This window comes from Ornithorhynchus anatinus, chromosome 20, assembly GCF_004115215.2.
Source record: "Ornithorhynchus anatinus isolate Pmale09 chromosome 20, mOrnAna1.pri.v4, whole genome shotgun sequence".
NCBI classification, from domain to species: Eukaryota; Metazoa; Chordata; class Mammalia; order Monotremata; family Ornithorhynchidae; genus Ornithorhynchus; species Ornithorhynchus anatinus.
Window position 1 is genome coordinate 583803 of NC_041747.1, and position 21805 is coordinate 605607.

At 45.7% G+C, this 21805-nt stretch overlaps 1 protein-coding gene across 4 annotated transcripts in view; it reads right to left on the reverse strand.

Moving 5' to 3' along the window:
- ZDHHC20 (zinc finger DHHC-type palmitoyltransferase 20) overlaps nucleotides 1–20006 on the reverse strand; it is a 41692-nt gene extending 21686 nt beyond the window's left edge. The window contains exons 1-2 of one of the 4 annotated variants that reach the window (XM_029048136.2): nucleotides 19838–20006; nucleotides 1497–1523 (exon numbers count right to left, since the gene is read on the reverse strand). In XM_029048136.2, coding sequence (XP_028903969.1) covers nucleotides 1497–1523; nucleotides 19838–19955 — 145 coding nt within the window. In that variant the 5' untranslated portion in view covers nucleotides 19956–20006. The remainder of the gene's footprint in view (nucleotides 1–1496; nucleotides 1524–19837) is intronic. The other 3 variants (XM_029048133.2, XM_029048131.2, XM_029048132.2) reach the window with 3 other exon arrangements.
- Nucleotides 20007–21805: the final 1799 nt, after the last annotated feature.

Below are 21805 nucleotides of genomic sequence, written 5' to 3' on the forward strand. Positions count from 1 at the left end.
TCCATTAGAAGGTGAGCTCCTTGAAGGTAGGGATCATGTCTATTAACTAGTGTTCTCTTCTAAGCAGTTAGTACGAAGCTGGATAAATTCCATCGATTTTTCTGGCACGTAAATTTGAGAGAGAGTAGATGTCCAGAGTGAACAGTCTGCAAAAGCAAACTCCACTTGGCCCCTGCCCTTCACAGACTTTAAAAACATGTTCTCTGCCTGAGAGCAATTGTATCTGGGCCAGATTTGACCCTCAGCCTGTGTGTTTGATCCCTATTCCCAATAGAGAATCAATTAATTATGGAACCTCTAGTAAAGTCTTTCTCTGCTTCCCCCAGATGGCGCCAAGATAAAGGGCTTAACTGTTCAATTCATAAAGGCATTCCTGGCCTGCCTGTCACTGGCAACAATTCTTTGAACAATTGGAGAAGCAGCATGGTATAGTGGATAAAGCATGGGCCTGGGAGTCAGAAGGTCATGGGTTCTAATCCCCGCTCTGCCACTTGTCTGCTGTGTGACACTGGGCAAGTCACTTCACTGTGCCTCAATTTCTTATCTGTAAAATAGGGATTGAGACTGTGAGTCTCACCTGGAATAGGGACTGTGTCCAATCTGATTTGTTTGTATTCACCCCAGGGCTTAGAACAGTGCCTCACACATAATAACTGCTTAAATACTTTAAATATTTAAATATTTAAAAAGTCAAGAAGCAAAGGATTTCTCCAAAGGCAGGATTACCTGAAAATAGTCATGTGGAGCTTGTGAATGTAAACTTTCTAACACTTTGGTATAATACCAGTGGCTCTAATTCTTTCAGTTTTAATTCCAGCTTGTGAAAAGTAATTGTACAATTAGTCATAAGGACAAGATGAAAAAGTGTGCTCTTCTTTACCACACCCGAGTCATCTGCTCTTGTACTGTCCTTTGCCATATTATAACTCTCTGTACTCAAATTACATAACATTTGTGAAAGACAAAACAGAATTCTAAATATAATAGATGAGTAAAGTCCAAGATGCCTGATTTAAATCACCCTGAAGTAAAAAAAGAAGTTACCATTTTAAATCCTATTCACACATCAGAGTTTTATAAGGACTACTCACATCCCATTAAGACGAGTATTTCGTAATGCATTTGTTTCCAAAAAATGCATAATTGGGTTCACAATGTCTATAGTATCATGAGACCCAACGCACATGAAAGATGGTTATCATTACCACTAATGCACCTCAGAGGGAGGGAATGGCAGAGTTCTTAAAAGGACAAAGATGAGGTATGTAAGGAATACATCTGCTCAAGATAGCAACCCAATTCCTTGGGAATAGCCTGGATTAGGGGCAGTGAAACCTTCAATGCTCCACAACAATGGGTTAAGAGTCTCATCTCTTTAAAGCCCATTGATTGTTCCTTAGAGAGAGAGAGAGAGAAAAGTGTGTCCCTAGGTACCTTAGAATAAAGGGAAATATTTAGGGAACATTTCCAAATAACTTGTTGCTAAAGATACTTACCCTTTTCCCCCGTGAAGATAATAGTAACTAGAAAAACAAAAGAAAGACACAGTCAGCAACTCTTACATTTCATTTCTCAAGAAAGTAATTGTTATAGTTTGATTTGCCATATGAGATTTCCTTAACATAGGGTTTTGTAAGAAGGGAGTTCTTGTGTTATAGGACACCCAAGTGGGAACCTGTACTGGGAATTTAACACTGCATTAAGAACTGTGTCAGCTCACTGCAATTTCACTACACTTCCACCTTAGTTATAATTCTCTAAGAGAATCTCTTCAAAATTTAATAGAACAATGATTCCTTTAATTCCTCTAATAAATAATTCCTTTAATAAAACAATGATTCCCTACTTCACGGTTTTAGTCTGTCTCTTAAATCCAACTGATTCTGAAAATACTATGTTGCAGTTAAAAGCAGGTTAAAGAACAATCATCTTGGGATAAATTTCTTCCCAAGTGGCTCATGTTTGGTCATGTACAGGGATTCTGGGCTATCACTCAATCATTCATATTTATTGAGCACTTACACTGTGCAGGGCACTGTACTCAGCGCTTGGGAGAGAACAAAAGAATTAGGAGACATGTTCCTGGCCCATATTGAGTTTACCGTCTAGAAGGGGTATCTATAAAGGTCTGCATGTCTGTAAGAGTCTATAAGGGTCTCTTTTGCAGTTGCACTATTGAATTTCAATGTTGGTACTATATTTATTAGAGAGCTCATTTGCTTTTTGAAATCACCCTGGTTTTGCCACAAATTCACCTCAGCCCAGGGGTGCCCAACCCACAGTCTGCTGGTAAAAAACAGTCCACCGAACCACGAAGCATGGGTTGAATGTTTCCCACCTGACAGTCTTCATTTTTTTTAACCTAATTAGCTAGCGAGCACAAACTGCCAGACCAGTAGGACTTAGTCTGAACTGAGACTTCGGAACGGAATACAGCCCACAGTTCTTGAGACATTAGTAATATTAAGTACCAGTATTCCCACTGACTTGCTCAAAATTGGTCAGTGGCTAGCTAGCGTTACGCTTCTAACTGATCACTTTTGTAACTAATCAAATTGATTAGTTGATTAAATCACTAAAGTTGATTAAATGTTTACATCACTGCTAAAAAAATCATTCAGTCATTCATTCAATTGTATTTCTTGAGTGCTTACTGTGTGTGTGCAAAGCACTCAACTAAGTGCTTGGGAGAGTACAATATAACAATAAGCTGACACATTCCCTGCCCACAACTAAAATCCATATTTTGAATAGTTAATTGGGGTATACTTGACCATTATCACTAAAAAAAAATTTATGGAGCCCCCTCATATATGGATTTCTGGTCAGGTGACTATTAAAACCATTCAGATGCTTCAGATTTAGCTCAAACACCTCTCTCCTTTCACATTCTGTCTCTTTCCCCATCTCACCCTTTAAATAACTTTAGCGATCTTGAATAGGAGATGAAGAGCCCATTTCAACAGCTATTTGTTCTGTTTGGCATTAGATTAATGAGAGGTACAGAGTGTCTTAACTTAATAGGATAGAAAAGATAACACTTTGAAAGTTAAATATTGACAAATGAACACATTAAAACATTAACTACAAAATTTAATATTAGGTTTTTACTGTATTTACATTGTTTTGATCAAGTTTTTGGATCTTGGGACTGGTAAAGAGCTTTTCTGTACTTCCTTTGGAAAACTACTTTTCTTAGTCCTTTTTTCACTTAAACCCTCAATTTCCAAGGAACTGGTTAAGTGCTCGAGCCAGGGAAGTCCCTGGCTATGTAAGCAGTTCCTTGTCAGGTCCTTAGTCACTTAGCTCTCAAAACATTGCTTAATTCCTTCCTTAAAACATTTCAACATTATCTTGCTTTCCTCACCAAGGAACAAAGTCAAGTCAAGCAGTCTCATGACTCAAACACTAATTAGCTACTGTTTAATTTGGGACATTTTGTTTGTTTTGAATTTGGATGTTAAGGTATATTTTAAATCCTTAGTGCAGAAACCATGGAGTTTATATATTTTTTAAAATAATACATTCCCTGCCAATAACTCAAATAACTATTGAGAAGCAGTGTGGCCAAATGGAAAGAGCATATATTTGGGAGTCAGAGGACCTGGGTTTTAATCCCCTTTCTACCTTTTACCGGCTGTGTGACCTTAGGCAAGTCACTTAATTTCTCTATGCCATGGTTCCCTCATCTACAAAATGGAGACAATACCTGCTCTCCCTCCTATTTAAACTGTGAAATTCATGTGGGACTTGAAAATCTTGTAACTACGTTAGCACTGAGTACACTGTTTGGCACATAGAAAGTGCTTAAATACCACAAGTAATAGATCACCAACTAGTCAAAGAATGCTAAGAGCCTGTAAGAGCAATTAATCCTCCATTTTCATGAGTAATTTAAGCCAAAGGGAGACTGGATATCTGTCAACACAGCAAGTAGATATGCCAAAATGCAGGCTATTTTCCAGAACTTATTTTATTAATGCCTAAGATCCAGTTCACAGAAAATCTTACATTTTTACCAGATCCTGGCAATCTTAGCCAGGATCTGGAACCTGCACTGCCAAAACATGACTGGTCCTATTTACAGTGCCAGACTCTCCAAGAAAAAACCCAGTTCCGTGCCAACCCTCTCCCAGATTAGGCTATCCTAAAGGTTTGCTCACAGCTCTCATGATGTCATGCATTTGAAATTTTTCTGAGCTTAATGCCAAAAGTGTCCCTGATTTTCAAAGTAGCAAAAATTGAAACCTTCAAAACAGAAGCTCAAAAGCACACAGATTAAAATAATTCAGTTTTAGTCCAATCCTGCAGGAACAAAACCTGGAAGTCAGAAGGTGCTGAGTTCTAATCCCGGCTCTGCCACTTGTCTGCTGTATGACCTTGGACAGGTCACTTAACTTCTCTGTGCCTCAGTTACCTCATCTGTAAAAAGGGGATTAAGAGTGTGAGCATCATGTGGGACAGGGACTATGTCCAGCCTGATTAACTTGTGTCTACCGCAGTGCTTAGAACAGTGCTTGGCACACAGTAAGCACTTTACCATAATTAACTGAAAAATTTAAAGGGCAATTGAACAGTCTTGTAGGGGATCTATGTTACTGGCACTTCATCAGTTCTCTTCTCCTACTTCAACCCGGTGCTCTCCACTCTCCTTCTCATGAGGCCTTGTTTTCAACTCTCCTGCCTCAAAATTCCATGCTTATGCTGCTCCCCCAGCCCGCAACCCCGTCCCCTGCCAAATCGACCAAAACTCAGCTCTCCTCATCTTCAACCTAACCTATAACCTACACAGTTCAGTAGAGTTAGTAGACATGATCCCTGCCCTCATGAGTCCATCCCTTCTTATCCATTTACCTGCACCAGAAGACAGTGAGGCACCTGGGACAGGGCCGGGAATATGGGCACTGGACACCGGGTCCCTAGCAGGCAAGGGAGGGAGGAACTGAGCATCCAGTGCCCACAGCCGGGCTGAGCTCTTGGTTTCTGGACTGATTCCAAGTTGAAAGATGGGTCAAAACAATCAAGCCACCAAGGAAGTGTCTAACTTCTGGGGAAAAGAAACCTCACAATGTGAATAATAAATACGGTACCTAAATCTTCTCAATTACTCACCTACATTTGAAAAGTAAGCATGGTGATTTAAAAATGTAAGATGAATAAAATAACCGTAATCATGGAACCTCTAAAAATCAGCATGAAAGGAGCATTTTTTAGTGCCTGGGGTCTTAAAAGATCAAGCCCACTAAAAAAACAACAAAACCTCTCCAAACCACCCCCCCCGCCCCAAACTGGTTTTTCCAAATAAATTTTACCAGCAAAGTTCTTATCTCAATCTTCCCATCACACATCTCTCAAATGAAGGAGATGCTCTATCCGGGTTTTCTGTTCTTTTCTTAAATTAACCAAACCTTTTAAAAATAAATAGGTGGGTGGGAAAGTGCCTGCAACTTCCTGGTTGCTCACAGCTTCCGAGGTGAAAGTTTGGCAATGGTCAGCGGCGGCACCATCTCTGGTAATTCAAATGCGGTCTCCTAACCCCTTCCTCCTCCACCGAACGGGTAACAGGAGTCAAGACCCAGCACCTCACATTTTCGGAACATGGACCAGAATGGCAGGGAACGTGAAGAGGCAGCTCAAGTAAGAGGCAGAGCTTCTGGGCTTGTGTCTCTTTCAAAGGACAGTACTGATAGCCATCACTTACCCCATCCCAGTTAGAATTTTCAACCTCACAATGCTCCAAAACAAATGATGTCATTTAAATTCAGGCGGCCCTCTGTCTCCCCACCGTACCAGCCACTCACACCAAGCAGCAGAGCAGTCAAAATGTGCATCGTGAAGGAAAGAATGTGCCTAAGACCCCTGTAGAGATTCTGAGATTCATATCCACTTCCATACTTAAGATTTTCCCCCTTATCTTACCTACAAACTTTTGAATTCTAGAAAAGGGTAAATAAAACCACACGCAACTACTCTAACTACCCAAATTTGCTTTTGCTTTAATTCAATTCCCTCAAAATGTCTCCCAGTCATCTTAACACTTTATTGTCATCACTATTGGTCATGTCGATAAGATTTATAAAACTACTAGAGGGCAAATCATGGGAATTCCTGAGGATTGGCCTACTGCTCTCTGGAAATGAGATACACTTTTCTGGCCAGAGAGCATGGGGGCAGTTCTAGCATTTGTGGGCTGTGTGGAAATTCCCATTTGAAGGATCAGGTCCTACTGCTGAGCAGAAGTGATGGCACACTGATTCAAAGGCAGCCAAGATCTCATTCATTCATTCATTCATTCATTCATTCATCTAATCGTATTTTTTGAGCACTTACTATGTGCAAAGCACTATACAAAGTGCTTGGGAGAGTACAATAAGATAAACACTTTCCTGCTCACAACGAGCTCACAGTCTCATAGTGTTAAAAACTCATCTTAGTTCTGCCACTCAGATACAGAACTGTTTTGGGAAAATGCTTCTCCTCCAGATCCTTCCATTTAAAAAAAAAAAAAGAGCAAAGAAAAGAGGGATTGTTTTCCCAGTCCTTTGATGTGAGCCCCATGAGACACAGGGATTGTGTCTGATCTGATCAAATTGTTCCTTCCCCACCATTAGCACAACATGTGCCTTATAGTAAGGGCTTAAACAAATTCCACAATTATTACTAACACTCTTTTGGTGAGAGGGTGATATTAATGTCTGTGAAGTGTGGGGTGGGATGAACAAGGGGCTAGAATAACCCAGAAACACGGCAAGTGCTTTGGATAAAAACTGTGGGCAAAGGAAGGAGTCCCCAGGGAGCAGATGTGCCAGCTGCAGAGCAACAGCTGCCGCTCCTGAAGAACCAATACTTAGAAAGCCCTGTGAGCTGGCTGGAAGGCAGCTCTCCATGCCCCCAACCTCTCCCTGACAGCAGCAAACCTATGTCTTTGAGAACAAATTAACAGTCTAGGAGGCCAGATCCCCAGGAACAGGGACACAAAAGAACAAATAATCCCTAGATACCGAAGTGGAGTCAAATGCCTAAGTGCTCTAGAATATCCTGTTTGACACTTTTTTTCCACCTTCTCTTCATTAGGATTGGGTCTCCTCACACCCTGCCTACTCCACACTACCCTCTAGTCCTTAATGCCAAGAGGTCGTTTCCTTCCGTCTTCCATCCCTTCTCTTTGCTTTGCTCAAAATATGAAAAAAAGATCAGGAATCTCTCTTTATTCTCTGCTCATAATGTTTTGGTCCAGGCTTTTCTTCTTTGCTTATCTTGGGCCCAGCGCCTAGTTCACTAGCATCTTAAAACCCAAAAGCAACGCCATTACTGCTTTGCCTTTTTTCATTTTCCTCTTTCACCTTGTTCCTCTTGCTTTGTTCACTACATGCACGGGCCTTTTCTCTATCCCCTTGACCTGATTTCCCCATGCCCTCTTCTGAACTCAGTCAGTTAGTGGTATTTATTAAATGGCCACTGACTCTTCTTCTAAGCACTCGGTACAGTGCCTGGCAAAGTGCTGGCATTCCCCTAGAAATCTGTCCCTCCTAAAGCCTGGGCCTCAAGTCCCACTTTGGGCCACCCTGACCTGTCCCAGGGTCTATTTTCCAAACAGCCAACCAAACCGGTGGGGGGAGGAACCAACTTCCTGGTAGAACTGGAGCAGTTGCTCTGGCCATTCTCTGGGCCAGCCGTGCATGTGCAGAAGGGGATGCATGGCAGGGTCCCGACCAGCTGCTCGTGTGTACAAAGGGATGCAAGGGATGCAGGTAGCCATGGCAGGGCTAAGTGAATTTCATTGTTTTAAACATTTTGTCAAATTTTTTTCTCTGCTAAATACTGATTAATAATGCTTGTCTGTATTTAAATGGATTTTCAAGCTCCAAAAACTGACATACAGCATATACTCACTGGACTGCCTCTACCACGTAATTTCCACCCTGATTTTTGAGGAGGAAAATGGTCTGCTAACGGCCTGCTCTGGGGTAGAAAGAAGAGGCTTCCGTGGGGGAGACAGTTTCTTCACTGAGACACGCAACCTCCGGGTAGGGTGAGGAGAAGGGGGGCAGGAGCCTGATTCACTGAATAGAAGGGTAAGAGGGAACTTGAAAGTGCATCTCTTACTTCTACTGCACTGTCCCTTCTCCCCTCTTTTGTTCTTCTACTTTTCTCCTGCTCCCCTTATTCCAAGATTTAATTCTTGTATGACCCCACTTAATGGCTCCTCCCCTGTTTGGTGGTTCCAAAAAAATATACAAGAAATGGGGCAATTATGCAAGCAAAAAAGACAATTTAAAAGGCCAAAAGGCAAAGTCTTGGAGACAGAGACATTGCTTTACGGAGACATTGCTTTACAGAGAGCTCAGAGTAGCTCCCGGTGACCATGATGACTTTCCTGCATAAAAATGACCAGTGGAAGATTACCCAAATAGTCTCCTCTGAAGAGAGAACCATCAAGGTTGACTAGAGATGGGGCCTGCCCCTTTAATCCTCTGGACAGTTCGCAAACACAGCAGATGGAGGCAAAAAAAGGGACTGAGAGGAGACCAAAACAAAGCCTCCTAAAACAAAGAGCCCAGCCAAAGTCAGGCAGAAAGGATTTGAGTGGTCATTTTGTCTGACTGTTGAACTAAATCAATATTTGTTAAACCCCTGATTACCCTCAACATATTGAAACAGTTACATTTATGCCTGAATCTCTGTCAATTTAATTGCATTTTGGATGTAAGCAGATTCTATTCTGGACCCATGCACCTGGACCAAAATGAAAACAAGAATCAGATTTGAAAAATCAATAGTGGCATTTGAGCTCCACACCAGACAGTACAATTGAAGCAGGCCATACACTCCCTGCTGTCAAGGAGCTGACATCTAAAGGGGATTCAGGCAGACAAAAACTCTTTACGAGTAGTTCACATAGGAGGACAGAACAACCAGTAGTTCAGATATATCACGATAAAGTAGAATTTCTGCCCTACCAAAGACCCACATAAAAACATACCCAGACAAAAAATGTTGAGGATAAAAATAAAAGAAACTATGAAAGGGGGGGAGGGGGCAGTGTCCCCTTGCCACCAATGGTCTATCCTCGCCCTCCAGTCAGTCGCCTGCTGACTGATGGCCTAAGGGAGGAGCCAGCAGGAAGTTGCTTTCCCTGTGAGCAATCTCCTCCTCCCTCCTGTCACTTCCTGGACGAATTTGGAGAGAAAGAAAGCTGCAGGGACATGACAGGCTGAGAGACACCATTTATGAAGTAGCTCGCAGTCCAAAAGTGTCCAGTTATGCCACAGCTCTGAAAATAGAGCCAGCTTACCCAGCAGAGGCTGTCTTTTATCCATCAATCTACCAGTGGTAGTGACTGAATGCTGACTGACTGCTATGCAGGTGACCAGACTAAACACTTGGGAGAATACACCAGACGCAAGGCAGACATCACTGGCCCCACAAGGAGTTCAGTCTAATGCATCCAATCTTCAAGTTCACTTCATTCTCGGAGCCTCAATTTCCTCATCTGTAGAATGGGGGTGAAAATACCTGCTCTCCCTCCTACTTAGGTGGTGAGCCCAATGAGAGGAGAGGACTGTCGACTGAGCTCCTCTTCTCCCTCTACTCCCTCTGCCATCCCCCCTTTACCTCTCCGCAGCTTAACCCTCTTTTTCCCCTTTTCCCTCTGCTCCTCCACCTCTCCCTTCCCATCCCCACAGCAATGTACTCGTCCGCTCAACTGTATATATTTTCGTTACCCTATTTATTTTGTTAATGAATTGTACATCGCCTCGATTCTATTTAGTTGCCATTGTTTTTACGAGATGTTCTTCCCCTTGACTCTATTTATTGCCATTGTTCTTGTCTGTCCGTCTCCCCGGATTAGACTATAAGCCCGTCAAACAGCAGGGACTGTCTCTATCTGTTGCCGACTTGTTCATCCCAAGCGCTTAGTACAGTGCTCTGCACATAGTAAGCGCTCAATAAATACTATTGAATGAATGACTGTGACCTGATTATCTTGTATCTACCCCAGTGCTTACTACAGTGCTCAGCACATAGTAAGTGCTGAAATACCACCACTATTAACATCTAGTAGTAGCAAAATCGGTATCTTTTGAGCACTCACTGGGAGCAGTCCGCTGTATTAGGCCCTTGGGAAAGAACTCCTCAGAGAAGTGACAAGTTCCCTGTCCCCAAGAAATATATACTCTGATGGAAACAAACAAAAAGGTATTTTCAACTAGAGCAATTAAAGCAAATAATTTAATATATAATCAAACCAACATATACCCAAGTGCTGAAGATGGGTGTCAATAGGAGGGGTGAGAAGCAGTATGGCCTAGTGAAAAGAGCACGGGCCTGGGAGTTCAGAGGACATGGGTTCTAATCTCAGCTCCGCCACTTGTCTGCTGTGTGACCTTGGGCAAGTCAATACACTTCTTTGTGCTTCAGTTACCTCATCTTTAAAATGGGGACTAAGACTGTGAGCCCTATATGGGACAGGGACCACCTCAGACCTGATTATCTTGTATCTACCCAGCGATTAGTACAGTGCCTGGCACATAATAAATGCTTCATAAATATCTTTAAAAAAAAAGAGAGAGTTCCAGAAATGGCTGGTGGATTTGTACTGTTGGGGATTTAAGAGGATAGGGCTTGCTGGAAGTTGTATTTTAGCAGGGCTTTGAATGTGGGGAGAACTGTAATCACATGGATTTGGAGAGGGAGGGGGGTCCAGGTCGGGGGAAGTGTGAGAGGAGGAATGGAGGTAGGAGAGTCAGGAAGTTAGTGTGGAGGAACCAGGTGAATGAACTGGGGAGAAGTGAAGGGATCATATATGTAGAATGTACATCCAAGTGAGATGTAAGATATGTAAGTCCAGTTTGAGGAATTTTTGCTTTGATACAGAAGGCAATGGGAAGCCAATGGAGGGTTTTAAGGAGTGAGGAGATAAGTAGCCAGGGACGCTTCGAGAAGATGACCGGGCTGCAGCATGAAGCATAGACTGGGGGGCAGTTAAGGCTGAAGGCAGAGAACCCCGGGAAGCAGCTGATGCAATCGTCTGGATTTTGACAGAATCTGCGACTAGGGTAATAGCTGTTTGGGTGGAGAGGAAGGAGCCCATCTAGGAGGTGTTGTGGGGGAAGAACTGGCAGGATTTGGCAGTAGGTTGAACGCGGGGGTTGAAAGACAGCAACGAGTCGAAGACTCCTACAGCGCTTGTATACATATCTTACATACTGTCTTACTTAAGGACTAAATCATATACATACATTCCCTTTATCTTCTTTCTCTCTGTAATTCTAGTGCCCGTGTTTCCCCTTAAATTGTAAGCTCCTTGAGGGCAAGGATCATACATACAAATTCTACTGTACTGGCCTAACGGTTTAGTTCAGGGTTCTGCACACATTAGATCTCAAATGAATACCACTGACTGACCACACCAAAGTTGTGTTCTGCTGGGCTAAGAGATCGGAAAGTCTGGGGAGGTAACGGGCTCTGGGAGGATCGCTAAGTCTTTCAGATCCCCAGGGTACCCCTTAATATGATTAGCGAGAAGCAGGGTGGCTAGTGTAAAGAGTACGGGCCTGGGAGTCCTGGGAGACAGAGAACTTGGGTATGTTCTCATCCCAGCTCTGCCGGCTGCCTGCTGTGTGACCTTGGGCATGTCACTTAGGGAAGCAGTGTGGCTCAGTGGAAAGAGCCTGGGCTTGGGAGTCAGAGGTCATGGGTTTGAATCCCGGCTCTGCCACTTGTCAACTGTGTGACTGTGGGCAAGTCACTTCACTTCTCTGTGCCTCAGTTACCTCATCTGTAAAATGGGGATTAACTGTAAGCCTCACGTGGGACAACCTGATTACCCTGTGTCTACCCCAGCGCTTAGAACAGTGCTCTGCACATAGTAAGCGCTTAACAAACACCAACATTATTATTACTTAACTTCTCTGTGCCTCAGTTTCCCCATCTGTAAAACAAGGACTCAACACCTATTCTCCCTCCTAATTAAGGCTGTGAGCCTCATGTGGTACTGGGACTCTGTCCAACCTGATTATCTTGTCTCTGCCCCAGTTATGTCCTTGTTAGCACACAGTAAGCATTTAATAAAAACCACAATTTTTCATATCAGCACTGTACAAATTGATCCCCTTGGGGTCTTAAAGTATTAATGCTTCTCCTTGCATGCCCAACCAAGGGAGTTAACACAGGCACTGAGAAACTGGGGCTCAACATACTCTTATTATTTCAAATTACAACAGGATGTGTGGGCCTAGCTTGAATTTTTAGTACAATTAGTAGACTGATAGAAGTCAGGTCTTGTTCATGAATGGGTGGTTCAGATTCCATCCTGACAAAGTCACAAACAATTGTAGTAGCTGAATGGGCCATTTGGAGGAAGCATCTGGAGTCCAGAGAAGGAAGAGATGCTTCCTCAGTTGAGAATCCTCATGGACCTTTCATTACTAAGGCCCACAGAGTGACCGGGGACACTGCTTCTTACTCACTTTCGGGACCTCCAGAGAAGTTCACTGCAATTATGGAATTTCACTCCAGTTGCAGCTGATTAAGAGCTCTTCTTACAAACCATTCAAGGACAGATACTGTATACTGCCATGATCTTTTCATCTGTGTCATATAAGTGGCTTCAAGCCCAGTATCGAGCACTGAACGGCTACTCTGGGGGTACGTGGTTTCTGTCCCCTTGTACACATTCGAGGTCCCCTAGACCGTGAGCTCTTTCTAGGCAGGCATCTTGTCTATTAACTCTTTTGTATTCTATCTCCCAAGCGCTTAGTACATTGCTCTGCACCTGTTCCGCACTCAAATACCATTGACCGAATAATTAATAATGACGGTATTTGTTAAGCGCTTCCTATGTGCCAGGCACTTGTTATGCCCAGGTCACCATGTGGCTTCAGGATTCAAGGAAAGGCAGTCAAACTGAGTGGGTAATTCCAACGCCCTCTCCCTTCCTCCTCTCAGTGAGAAGGAGAAGGTAACCAAAAACAAAACCAAGGCGTTTCCAAAACAAATCTTCTGGCATTTACAGACCGCACTTGCCAGAAGAGCGGAAGGGTCGGAGTCAAGATTGGTCCCTCCATTTTAGAGCAGAGATGGCCATCACTGGCCAAGCAAGTAGACTCAGCTCTCTGAGGGTGGGTCGCTCTGAGCTAGCAGCCCGGCATTGCTTCACAAGCTGGCCAGCAACTCTCCCAATTCATTTCCCCTTCCCTAAAATGGAAGGCAATCAAGCCTGAAAGAAAAAGAACCACATAAAGATAAAAACAGATAATTCTTTGATTAAAGGGAGGCTTACAATCAAGTCAACAGCTGCTAGAGGCTGCTTGCTGACTAGAGCCAATAGAGAATGGAACAAGAGAAGTGCAGCTCACTAGGAATCTAAAGAGAAAATATTTAGCCTTTAAGAAGGGGTAAAAAACAAAAAGAAAGGAAGAGAAGCAGGCTGGAATAACCGCAGAATACCAAAGGGAAGCCTTTAAAAGAGGAGATGCAGAGCAATCTTCCACACCCAGAAATCTGGAAGCAAGTGAGGAACCATAAAAAGCCACAACAGAATGCTAATTATTATTATTTTAAAATTCCTTTTCTGAGGAAAAAAAAGAGTTTTGACTATGGCATTTTCATTTTGTCAGCTCAGGCTGAGTTGCCAGAATTGGGTAGAAATGGATGCATCACTAAAAGAGTTTTAAATCTAAACATGACCACAAGGATTTTTCACACAGTCTGCCCTCCCTAGTAATCACACTGTTTAGTGCTGGAACATCCAACATCCACACCGTCTTCTGCTTTTTAGAAAAGTCACTGTGACCTTGTCTTCATGTTTCTCCGCATACTCCACATAGTCAAGCCTTGCTGCAAATTTCCTTTTCTTACTTGCTCCTACCATCTTGGGGCTATGTCCTGCCTGTTTCTAAGGTGCTGCTTCATCTTCCTCCAGTGAGATCCCAGTGAGTATTTGCCCTGAACAAGAAAGCTGCAGCCAACTTTTAAATTTCATTTCTGTACTGAAGAGTCATTTTTTGGGCTCCCTCTCAATGAATCGGCTGCAGCAAACAGCTACCAAAAACGCAGTCAGTTTTTCAGGAACGTGGAGGCTGCATCTTTGTTGTTGCATCTTTGTTGTACCCCATGTTGGGGAAAGTCACCTTGGAGTGCTTCCCCTGGGACACCACTGTGGGCATGGGCCTGACCAACTCTTCTGACACTGCAGCATGCTGGATGTGGATAGACTCACGCTGGATATGGACAGATGCGCATTGTGGGAAGAACTTTTCCTCATTCCCCATCGGGCTCTCCTCAAAAAGGGTCACAAACCCCTAAGATGTGGTCCCAGGTCTTTAACCTCGGGTAGGCACATCTGTTAATCAGGGTCAGAAGCATTAAGAGAGGCTCAGTGGCTGTGATTGACCCACAAGTGTAGGCAGTTAGGAAGGTGGAAAGGACAAAGGACTGGGGGAGATAAGGCAGAGAGGTAGGTTTCCTAGTGAGATTAAAGCAAAGTTTTGTTTGCAGTTGGTGCACTGCAGCATTCCTTTTTTTTAAACTACTGGGCTACGCCTGCTGCCGTATTTATTGGACTAGGAGACTCTTTCTGATGGGGGTGAAAATTAGTCTGAAGTTTCCTTGTGTCTTGGCTTTCCTTCAAGGAGAAAACCCATTCTTCTAAGAACTGGACTGTGGAGCAAGGAGGGAGACCACAGCAAGAACTTCCCAACCTTCATGCCTGCTGCCTCCCCCATTAGATTTTGAGTTCCCTGAGGGGAGGGAATATGTGTTTTGCTTTTATTGTACTCACCCAAGGGTTCGGTACAGGGCTCTGTGGCCACAAAAACGTGCATATGAATTCCATTAATGATACTAAGAGGCTGGCCCACATCTCAGCACCCCAGCGAAAAGCAGTTCAGTGTAGCCTGAGCATTTCATTGGGAGCAATTTTCTTCACTACCAGGTCCCAGCAGCTCGGCCTAGTGGGAACCAAAAAAGCCCTTAGAAAGCATATCTGGCTTAGGGGGTGACTGCCTGTGTGGGATGATGCATTTTTTCCATATCTTAACCAAGCCATTGTTCCTCTCCAAAGGAGCTGAGATGTAAAGAGCCACATTACATTACAATGTCCCAAAACGAGCTTTATCAAGTGGAAGTATCCCTAGTCACACCAAACAAAAACTAGAATAACTTGCACTAGTACATTTGATAAAATCGACACTGCTTTCTCTGAAATTCTTAGAAAAGCATCAAAGTTCACAAGAAAGAGCTAAGAACTTGGTCGTTTACGCACTGCAGGACTTGAACCACATTACTTAACCTCCCAGTTTTCAGTCTCAACAGTCAGGGAAGGGCTTTTGAAAGTATGCTTGGTTCTTCCATAACGTGTTTTCTGGCCATGTATTCACCGGAACACCACTGAGGAGTTAGGAAGCATTCCTCTGAAAATATACATTGGCCTGGTTAAGCTGCACTGTCGGAAGAAATAGTCATGCACACATGTGGCTTTGGTCAGGTTGCAAGTGCGATGACATGAGTTTTTCTTCAAATAGGACAAACTGCTGCATTATGGGGCAACGTCTCATCATGCCAGCATCATAATTTTAGTGACTAGCTCCCTCTGCCCCTTTAAGTAGCAGAGCCAAACAAATAAGCTGAGGGCCCAAGAAGTGACCTGTTGCACTGCCTGGAACAGACTCTCTCACTGGTTAATGAAAGATACACTTGGGTCTTGTGCACAAAATAATTTCAAATGCAATTTTCAATCAGTCAATGATATTTTCTGAGCAGTAACTGTATGCAGAGCACTGTACTAAGAGCTTGGGAGAGTAATCATAATAATAATAATGTTGGTATTTGTTAAGCACTTACTATGCTTAACCTCCTCCTGGTTCTCTCCTGGTTCTCCTCTTACCTCTCTGGCCGATCATTCTCGGTCTCCTTCGCTGGAGCCTCCTCCCCCTCCCATCCTTTAACTGTTGGAGTTCCTCAAGGGTCAGTTCTTGGCCCTCTTCTGTTCTCCATTTACACTCACTCCCTCGGTGAACTCATCCGCTCTCACGGCTTTGACTACCATCTCTACGCAGATGACACGCAGATCTACATCTCCGCCCCTGTCCTCTCCCCCTCCCTTCGGGCTCGCATCTCCTCCTGCCTCCGGGACGTCTCCACCTGGATGTCGGCCCGCCACCTAAAACTCAACATGAGCGAGACTGAGCTCCTCATCTTCCCTCCCAAACCCGGTCCTCTCCCAGACTTCTCTATCACCGTGGATGGCACGACCATCCTTCCCGTCTCTCAGGCCCGCAATCTCGGTGTCATCCTTGACTCGTCCCTCTCGTTCACCCCACGCATCCTATCCGTTACCAAGACCTGCCGGTTTCACCTCTACAATATCGCCAAGATCCGCCCTTTCCTCTCCACCCAAATGGCTACCTTACTATTACGGGCTCTCGTTATATCCCGGCTAGACTACTGTGTCAGCCTTCTCTCTGACCTCCCTACCTCCTCTCTCGCCCCGCTCCGGTCTATTCTTCACTCCGCCGCCCGGCTCATCTTCCCGCAGAAACGATCTGGGCATGTCACTCCCCTTCTTAAACAACTCCAGTGGTTGCCTATCGACCTCCGCTCCAAACAAAAACTCCTCACTCTAGGCTTCGAGGCTCTCCGTCACCTTGCCCCTTCCTACCTCTCCTCCCTTCTCTCTTTCTACCGCCCACCCCGCACGCTCCGCTCCTCCGCCGCCCACCTCCTCGCCGTCCCTCGGTCTCGCCTATCCCGCCGTCGACCCCCGGGTCACGTCTTCCCGCGGTCCTGGAACGCCCTCCCTCCTCACCTCCGCCAAACTGATTCTCTTTCCCTCTTCAAAACCCTACTTAAAAACCACCTCCTCCAAGAGGCGTTCCCAGACTGAGCTCCTCTTCCCCCTCTACTCCCTCTGCCATTCCCCCTTTACCTCTCCGCAGCTAAAGCCTCATTTTCCCCTTTTCCCTCTGCTCCTCCACCTCTCCCTTCCCATCCCCACAGCACTGTACCCGTCCGCTCAACTGTATATATTTTCGTTACCCTATTTATTTTGTTAATGAATTGTACATCGCCTTGATTCTATTTAGTTGCCATTGTTTTTACGAGATGTTTTTCCCCTTGACTCTATTTATTGCCATTGTTCTTGTCTGTCCGTCTCCCCCGATTAGACTGTAAGCCCGTCAAACGGCAGGGGCTGTCTCTATCTGTTGCCGACTTGTTCATCCCAAGCGCTTAGTACAGTGCTCTGCACATAGTAAGCGCTCAATAAATACTATTGAATGAATGAATACTATGTGTAGAGCACTGTTCTAAGCACCGGGGTAGATACAGGGTTATCACGTTGTCCCACGTGAGGCTCACAGTTAATCCCCATTTTACAGATGAGGTAACTGAGGCCCAGAGAAGTGACTTGCCCACAGTCACACAGCTGCCAAGTAGCAGAGCTGGCATTCGAACCCAACCAGAGTTGGGTACAACACCAGAGTTTCCTACCCATATGAGGATACAGTCTAGAGGGGGAGCCAGACATGAATATAAATAAATCATTTATGGATAGGTACATTAATGCTGTAGCTGAGGTTGGGATGAATACCAAATGCACAAAAATCACATATCCAAGTGCAAGTCTCTCATTTATTCTCGAGGAACTACGATTACCTCATAGGACCCTAGACTGTAACAAACTGGGTGGGGAGGGGTGGGGGTGTCCTAGGAGTAAACTGCACCAAAAACTATTTAAGAGGTAAATGAAATATCATCAACTTTCACATCACCTTTACTGGGCACCTTCTGTGTTGCAGAGCACTGTATTAGTCGCTTGGAGACAACATAAACGAGGCACGGTCCCCCTCTGGAAGACCTTTAAATAGAATTGGTGAGCCTAATAGTTGAAAAACATTAGCTTTCAGGGGCGGGCGGGAAGTATTCCGCATATAGGATGAGCAAAGGCACACTTGCTCAACTTTTGGGCATTTTGAGAAAAAAATCCAAGAATATAGGGTGCTTATGGTGAGCAGGAATGTGTCTGTTTGTTGTTGTACTCTCCAAAGAGCTTAGTGCAGTGCTTTGCACACAGTAAGAGCTCAATAAATACAGTTGACTGACTGAATAATAATAATTATAGTACGGTATCTGTTAAGTACTATGTGCCAGGCACTATTCTAAGCGCTGGGGTGGGTACAAGCAAATTGGGTTGGATACAGTCCCTGTCTGACCTGGGGCTCACAGTTTCAATCCCCATTTTCCAGATGAGGTAACTGAGGCACAGAGGACTTTAGTGACTTGCCCTAGGTCATACAATAGACATGTGGCAGAGCCGGGATTAGAACTCAAGTCCTCTGACTCCCAAGCCCAGGCTCTTTCCACTAGGCCATGGCATAACACCTCTTTGCCGACGGTTTACAGGGAAGGCCGGCTCTGTCAGGCATCAGACCAGAGCCCTTCCTCCCCCTGATGTTCCACATGTGGCCTAGTGGAAAGAGTATGGGGTTGGGAGTCAGAGGACGTGGGTTCTAATCCCACCACTTGTCAGCTGTGTGACTTAGGGTAAGACTTCTCTGTGCCTCGGTTACCTCATCTGTGAAATGGAGATAAAAAGTGTGAACCCCACATGGGACACCCTGATGACATTGTATCTTCCCCAGAGCTTAGAACTGCATTTGGCACATAGGAAGCACTAAATAATAATAATGATGGCATTTATTAAGCGCTTACTATGCCCCACTATGCACGTGGGGCTCCCAGTCTTCATCCCCATTTTCCAGCCGAGGTCACTGAGGCCCAGAGAAGTGAAGTGACTTGCCCAAAGTCAACCAGCTGACAAGTGGCAGAGCACAGATGAGAACCCACGACCTCTGACTCCCCAGCCGGGGCTCTTTCCACGCTACTTAAGAAGCACCACCGTTATTATTAGTATAGTAAGTGCTTAACAAATACATTATTATTATTATCGACTCACAGGGGAGAGGAATGGGGTCTCCCGGAAGGGTCGCGGACATGGTTATGGTCCTCTCTCCACCTCGCCCTTCGAAGTCCACTCCCCGGGCCCCCCAGGACCCCCCCCCGACCGGGCCGGGGAGGGGGAGCCAGGAAGGGTCCGGAGTCATTCATTCTTTCATTCATTCATTCGTTCGTATTTATTGAGCGCTTCCCTGGACTAAGCGCTTGGAATGGACCCTTCGGCCACCGATAGAGACCCTCCCTGGCCCATGACAGGCTCACGGTCTAAACGGGGGGAGGAAGACAGCAGAGCAGAGCAGAACAAAACATCAAGATCAATAGGATCAAGGGGATGTTCACCTCATTAAGAAAATAAATAGGGTAATAAATAATATGTAGAAATGAGCAGGGTGCTGAGGGGAAGGGGGAAGAGCCGGGGGGGAGCAGAGGGAAAGGGGAGGCTGAGTCTGGGAAGGCCTCCTGGAGGAGGTGAGCGCTCTGTAATAATAATGTTGGTATTTGTTAAGCGCTTACTATGTGCAGAGCACCGTTCTAAGCGCTGGGGTCACAGTCTTCATCCCCATGTTCCAGATGAGGTCACCGAGGCCCAGAGAAGCGAAGTGACTTGCCCACAGTCCCACAGCTGCCAAGAGGCAGGTCTGGGATTGGAACCCATGACCTCCGACTCCCCAGGCCGGGCTCCTTCCCCCTGAGCCCCGTTGCTTCTCTAAGGGATCCGGGGGCGGGGGGGGGGGGTCCCCGAAAAGAGCTGTCCGCACAGCCGGCCCCGGCCGGGGCGGGAGGGGAAGGGCAGGACGACGAGGAAGGGAGACCGAAGAAGGGAAAGGGGGAAGCGCCAAGAGGAAGGGGGAGGAGGCTCCGTCCCGGCCGGACTCACACAGACACAGCTCCACCACATAGGCGTAATAGGACCAGGCGACCACCAGCGCGATGAAGAGGACCGGCACCCAGGCCAGGCTCCGCTGGCAGCACCGCAGGACCTGCCAGGGCGCCATCTTCAACCCGGCCCCCGCCCAGGGCCCCGGGCCTGCGGCTGCCGGCGCCTCCCCCGCAGCTCCACCACCACCTCCTCCTCCTCCTCCTCCTCTTCTTCCTCAGCCGCAGCCGCCGTCTTCGTCCTCGTCCGGCCCCGCCTCCTGCTCCTCCTCCTTCTCCTCCTCCTTCCCGCCCACCGGGCCCGGGGCCCGCGGCCTGGGCCTTACGTCACGGGCGGGGCCTGGATAATAATAATAATAATGTTGGTAATAATAATATTGGTATTTGTTAAGCGCTTACTATGTGCCAAGCACTGTTCTAAGCGCTGGGGTAGACACAGGGGAATCAGGTTGTCCCACGTGGGGCTCACAGTCTTAATCCCCATTTTACAGATGAGGGAACTGAGGCACCGAGAAGTTAAGTGACTTGCCCAAAGTCACACAGCTGGCAAGTGGCAGAGCCGGGGTTTGAACCCATGACCTCTGACTCCAAAGCCCATGCTCTTTCCAGTGAGCCACGCTGGTATTGGTTCATTCATTCAATAGTATTTACTGAGCGCTTACTACGTGCCGAGCCCTGGACTAAGCGCTTGCAGCGTGGCTCGGTGGAAAGAGCCCGGGCTTGGGAGTCAGAGGTCGTGGGTTCCAATTCCGACTCCGCCGCTTGTCAGCTGGGTGACTGTGGGCAGGTCACTTCACTTCTCTGGGCCTCAGTTACCTCATCTGTAAAATGGGGATGGAGACTGGGAGCCCCTCGTGGGACAACCTGATTCCCCTGTGTCTCCCCCAGCGCTTAGAACAGTGCTCTGCACATAGTAAGCGCTTAACAAATACCAACATTATTATTATTATTATTATTATTATTATTACAAATCGGAGACAGATAGAGACAGTCCCTGCCCTTTGACGGGCTTACAGTCTAATCGGGGGAGACGGACAGACAAGAACAATGGCAATAAATAGAATCGTGGGGAAGAACATCTCATTAAAACAATCGCAAGTAAATAGAATCAGGGTGATGTACATCTCATTAACAAAATAAGTAGGGTAAGCGCTTACTATGTGCAGAGCACTATTCTAAGCGCTGGGGGAGATACAGGGAGATCAGGTGGTCCCACGTGGGTCTCCCAGTCTTCATCCCCATTTGACAGATGAGGGAACTGAGGCCCAGAGAAGTGAAGCGACTTGCCCACGGTCACACAGCTGACACGTGGCAGAGGCGAGATTCGAACCCATGACCATGACCTGGCTCTTAAATTCATTCAATTCATTCATCAGTCGTATTTATTGAGCGCTTCCTATGTGCAGAGCACTGGACTAAGCGCTTGGAATGGACAATTCCAAGCAGCATGGCTCAGTGGAAAGAGCCTGGGCTTCGGAGTCAGAGGTCATAAATTCCACTCCCGGCTCTGCCGCTTGTCAGCTGTGTGACTGTGGGCAAGTCACTTCACTTCTCTGTGCCTCAGTTACCTCATCTGTAAAATGGGGATTAACTGTGAGCCTCACGTGGGACGACCTGATTACCCTGTATCTACCCCAGCGCTTAGAACAGTGTTCGGCGCATAGTAAGCGCTTAACAAATACCAACATTATTATTATTAACATTATTACATTGGGCAACAGATAGAGACCATCCCTTCCCACTGACGGGCTTACAGTCGAATCGGGGGAGACAGACGGACAAAAACAATAGCATTAAATAGAATCCGAACGCTTAGTCCAGTGCTCTGCACATAGTAAGCGCTCAATAAACACTATTGAATGAATGAATCAAACAATGAATATTGTTACTCATTAACAAAGTAAATAGGGTAATAAAAATATATACAAATGAGTAGACGAGCACAGTGCTGAGGGGAGGGGAAGGGAGA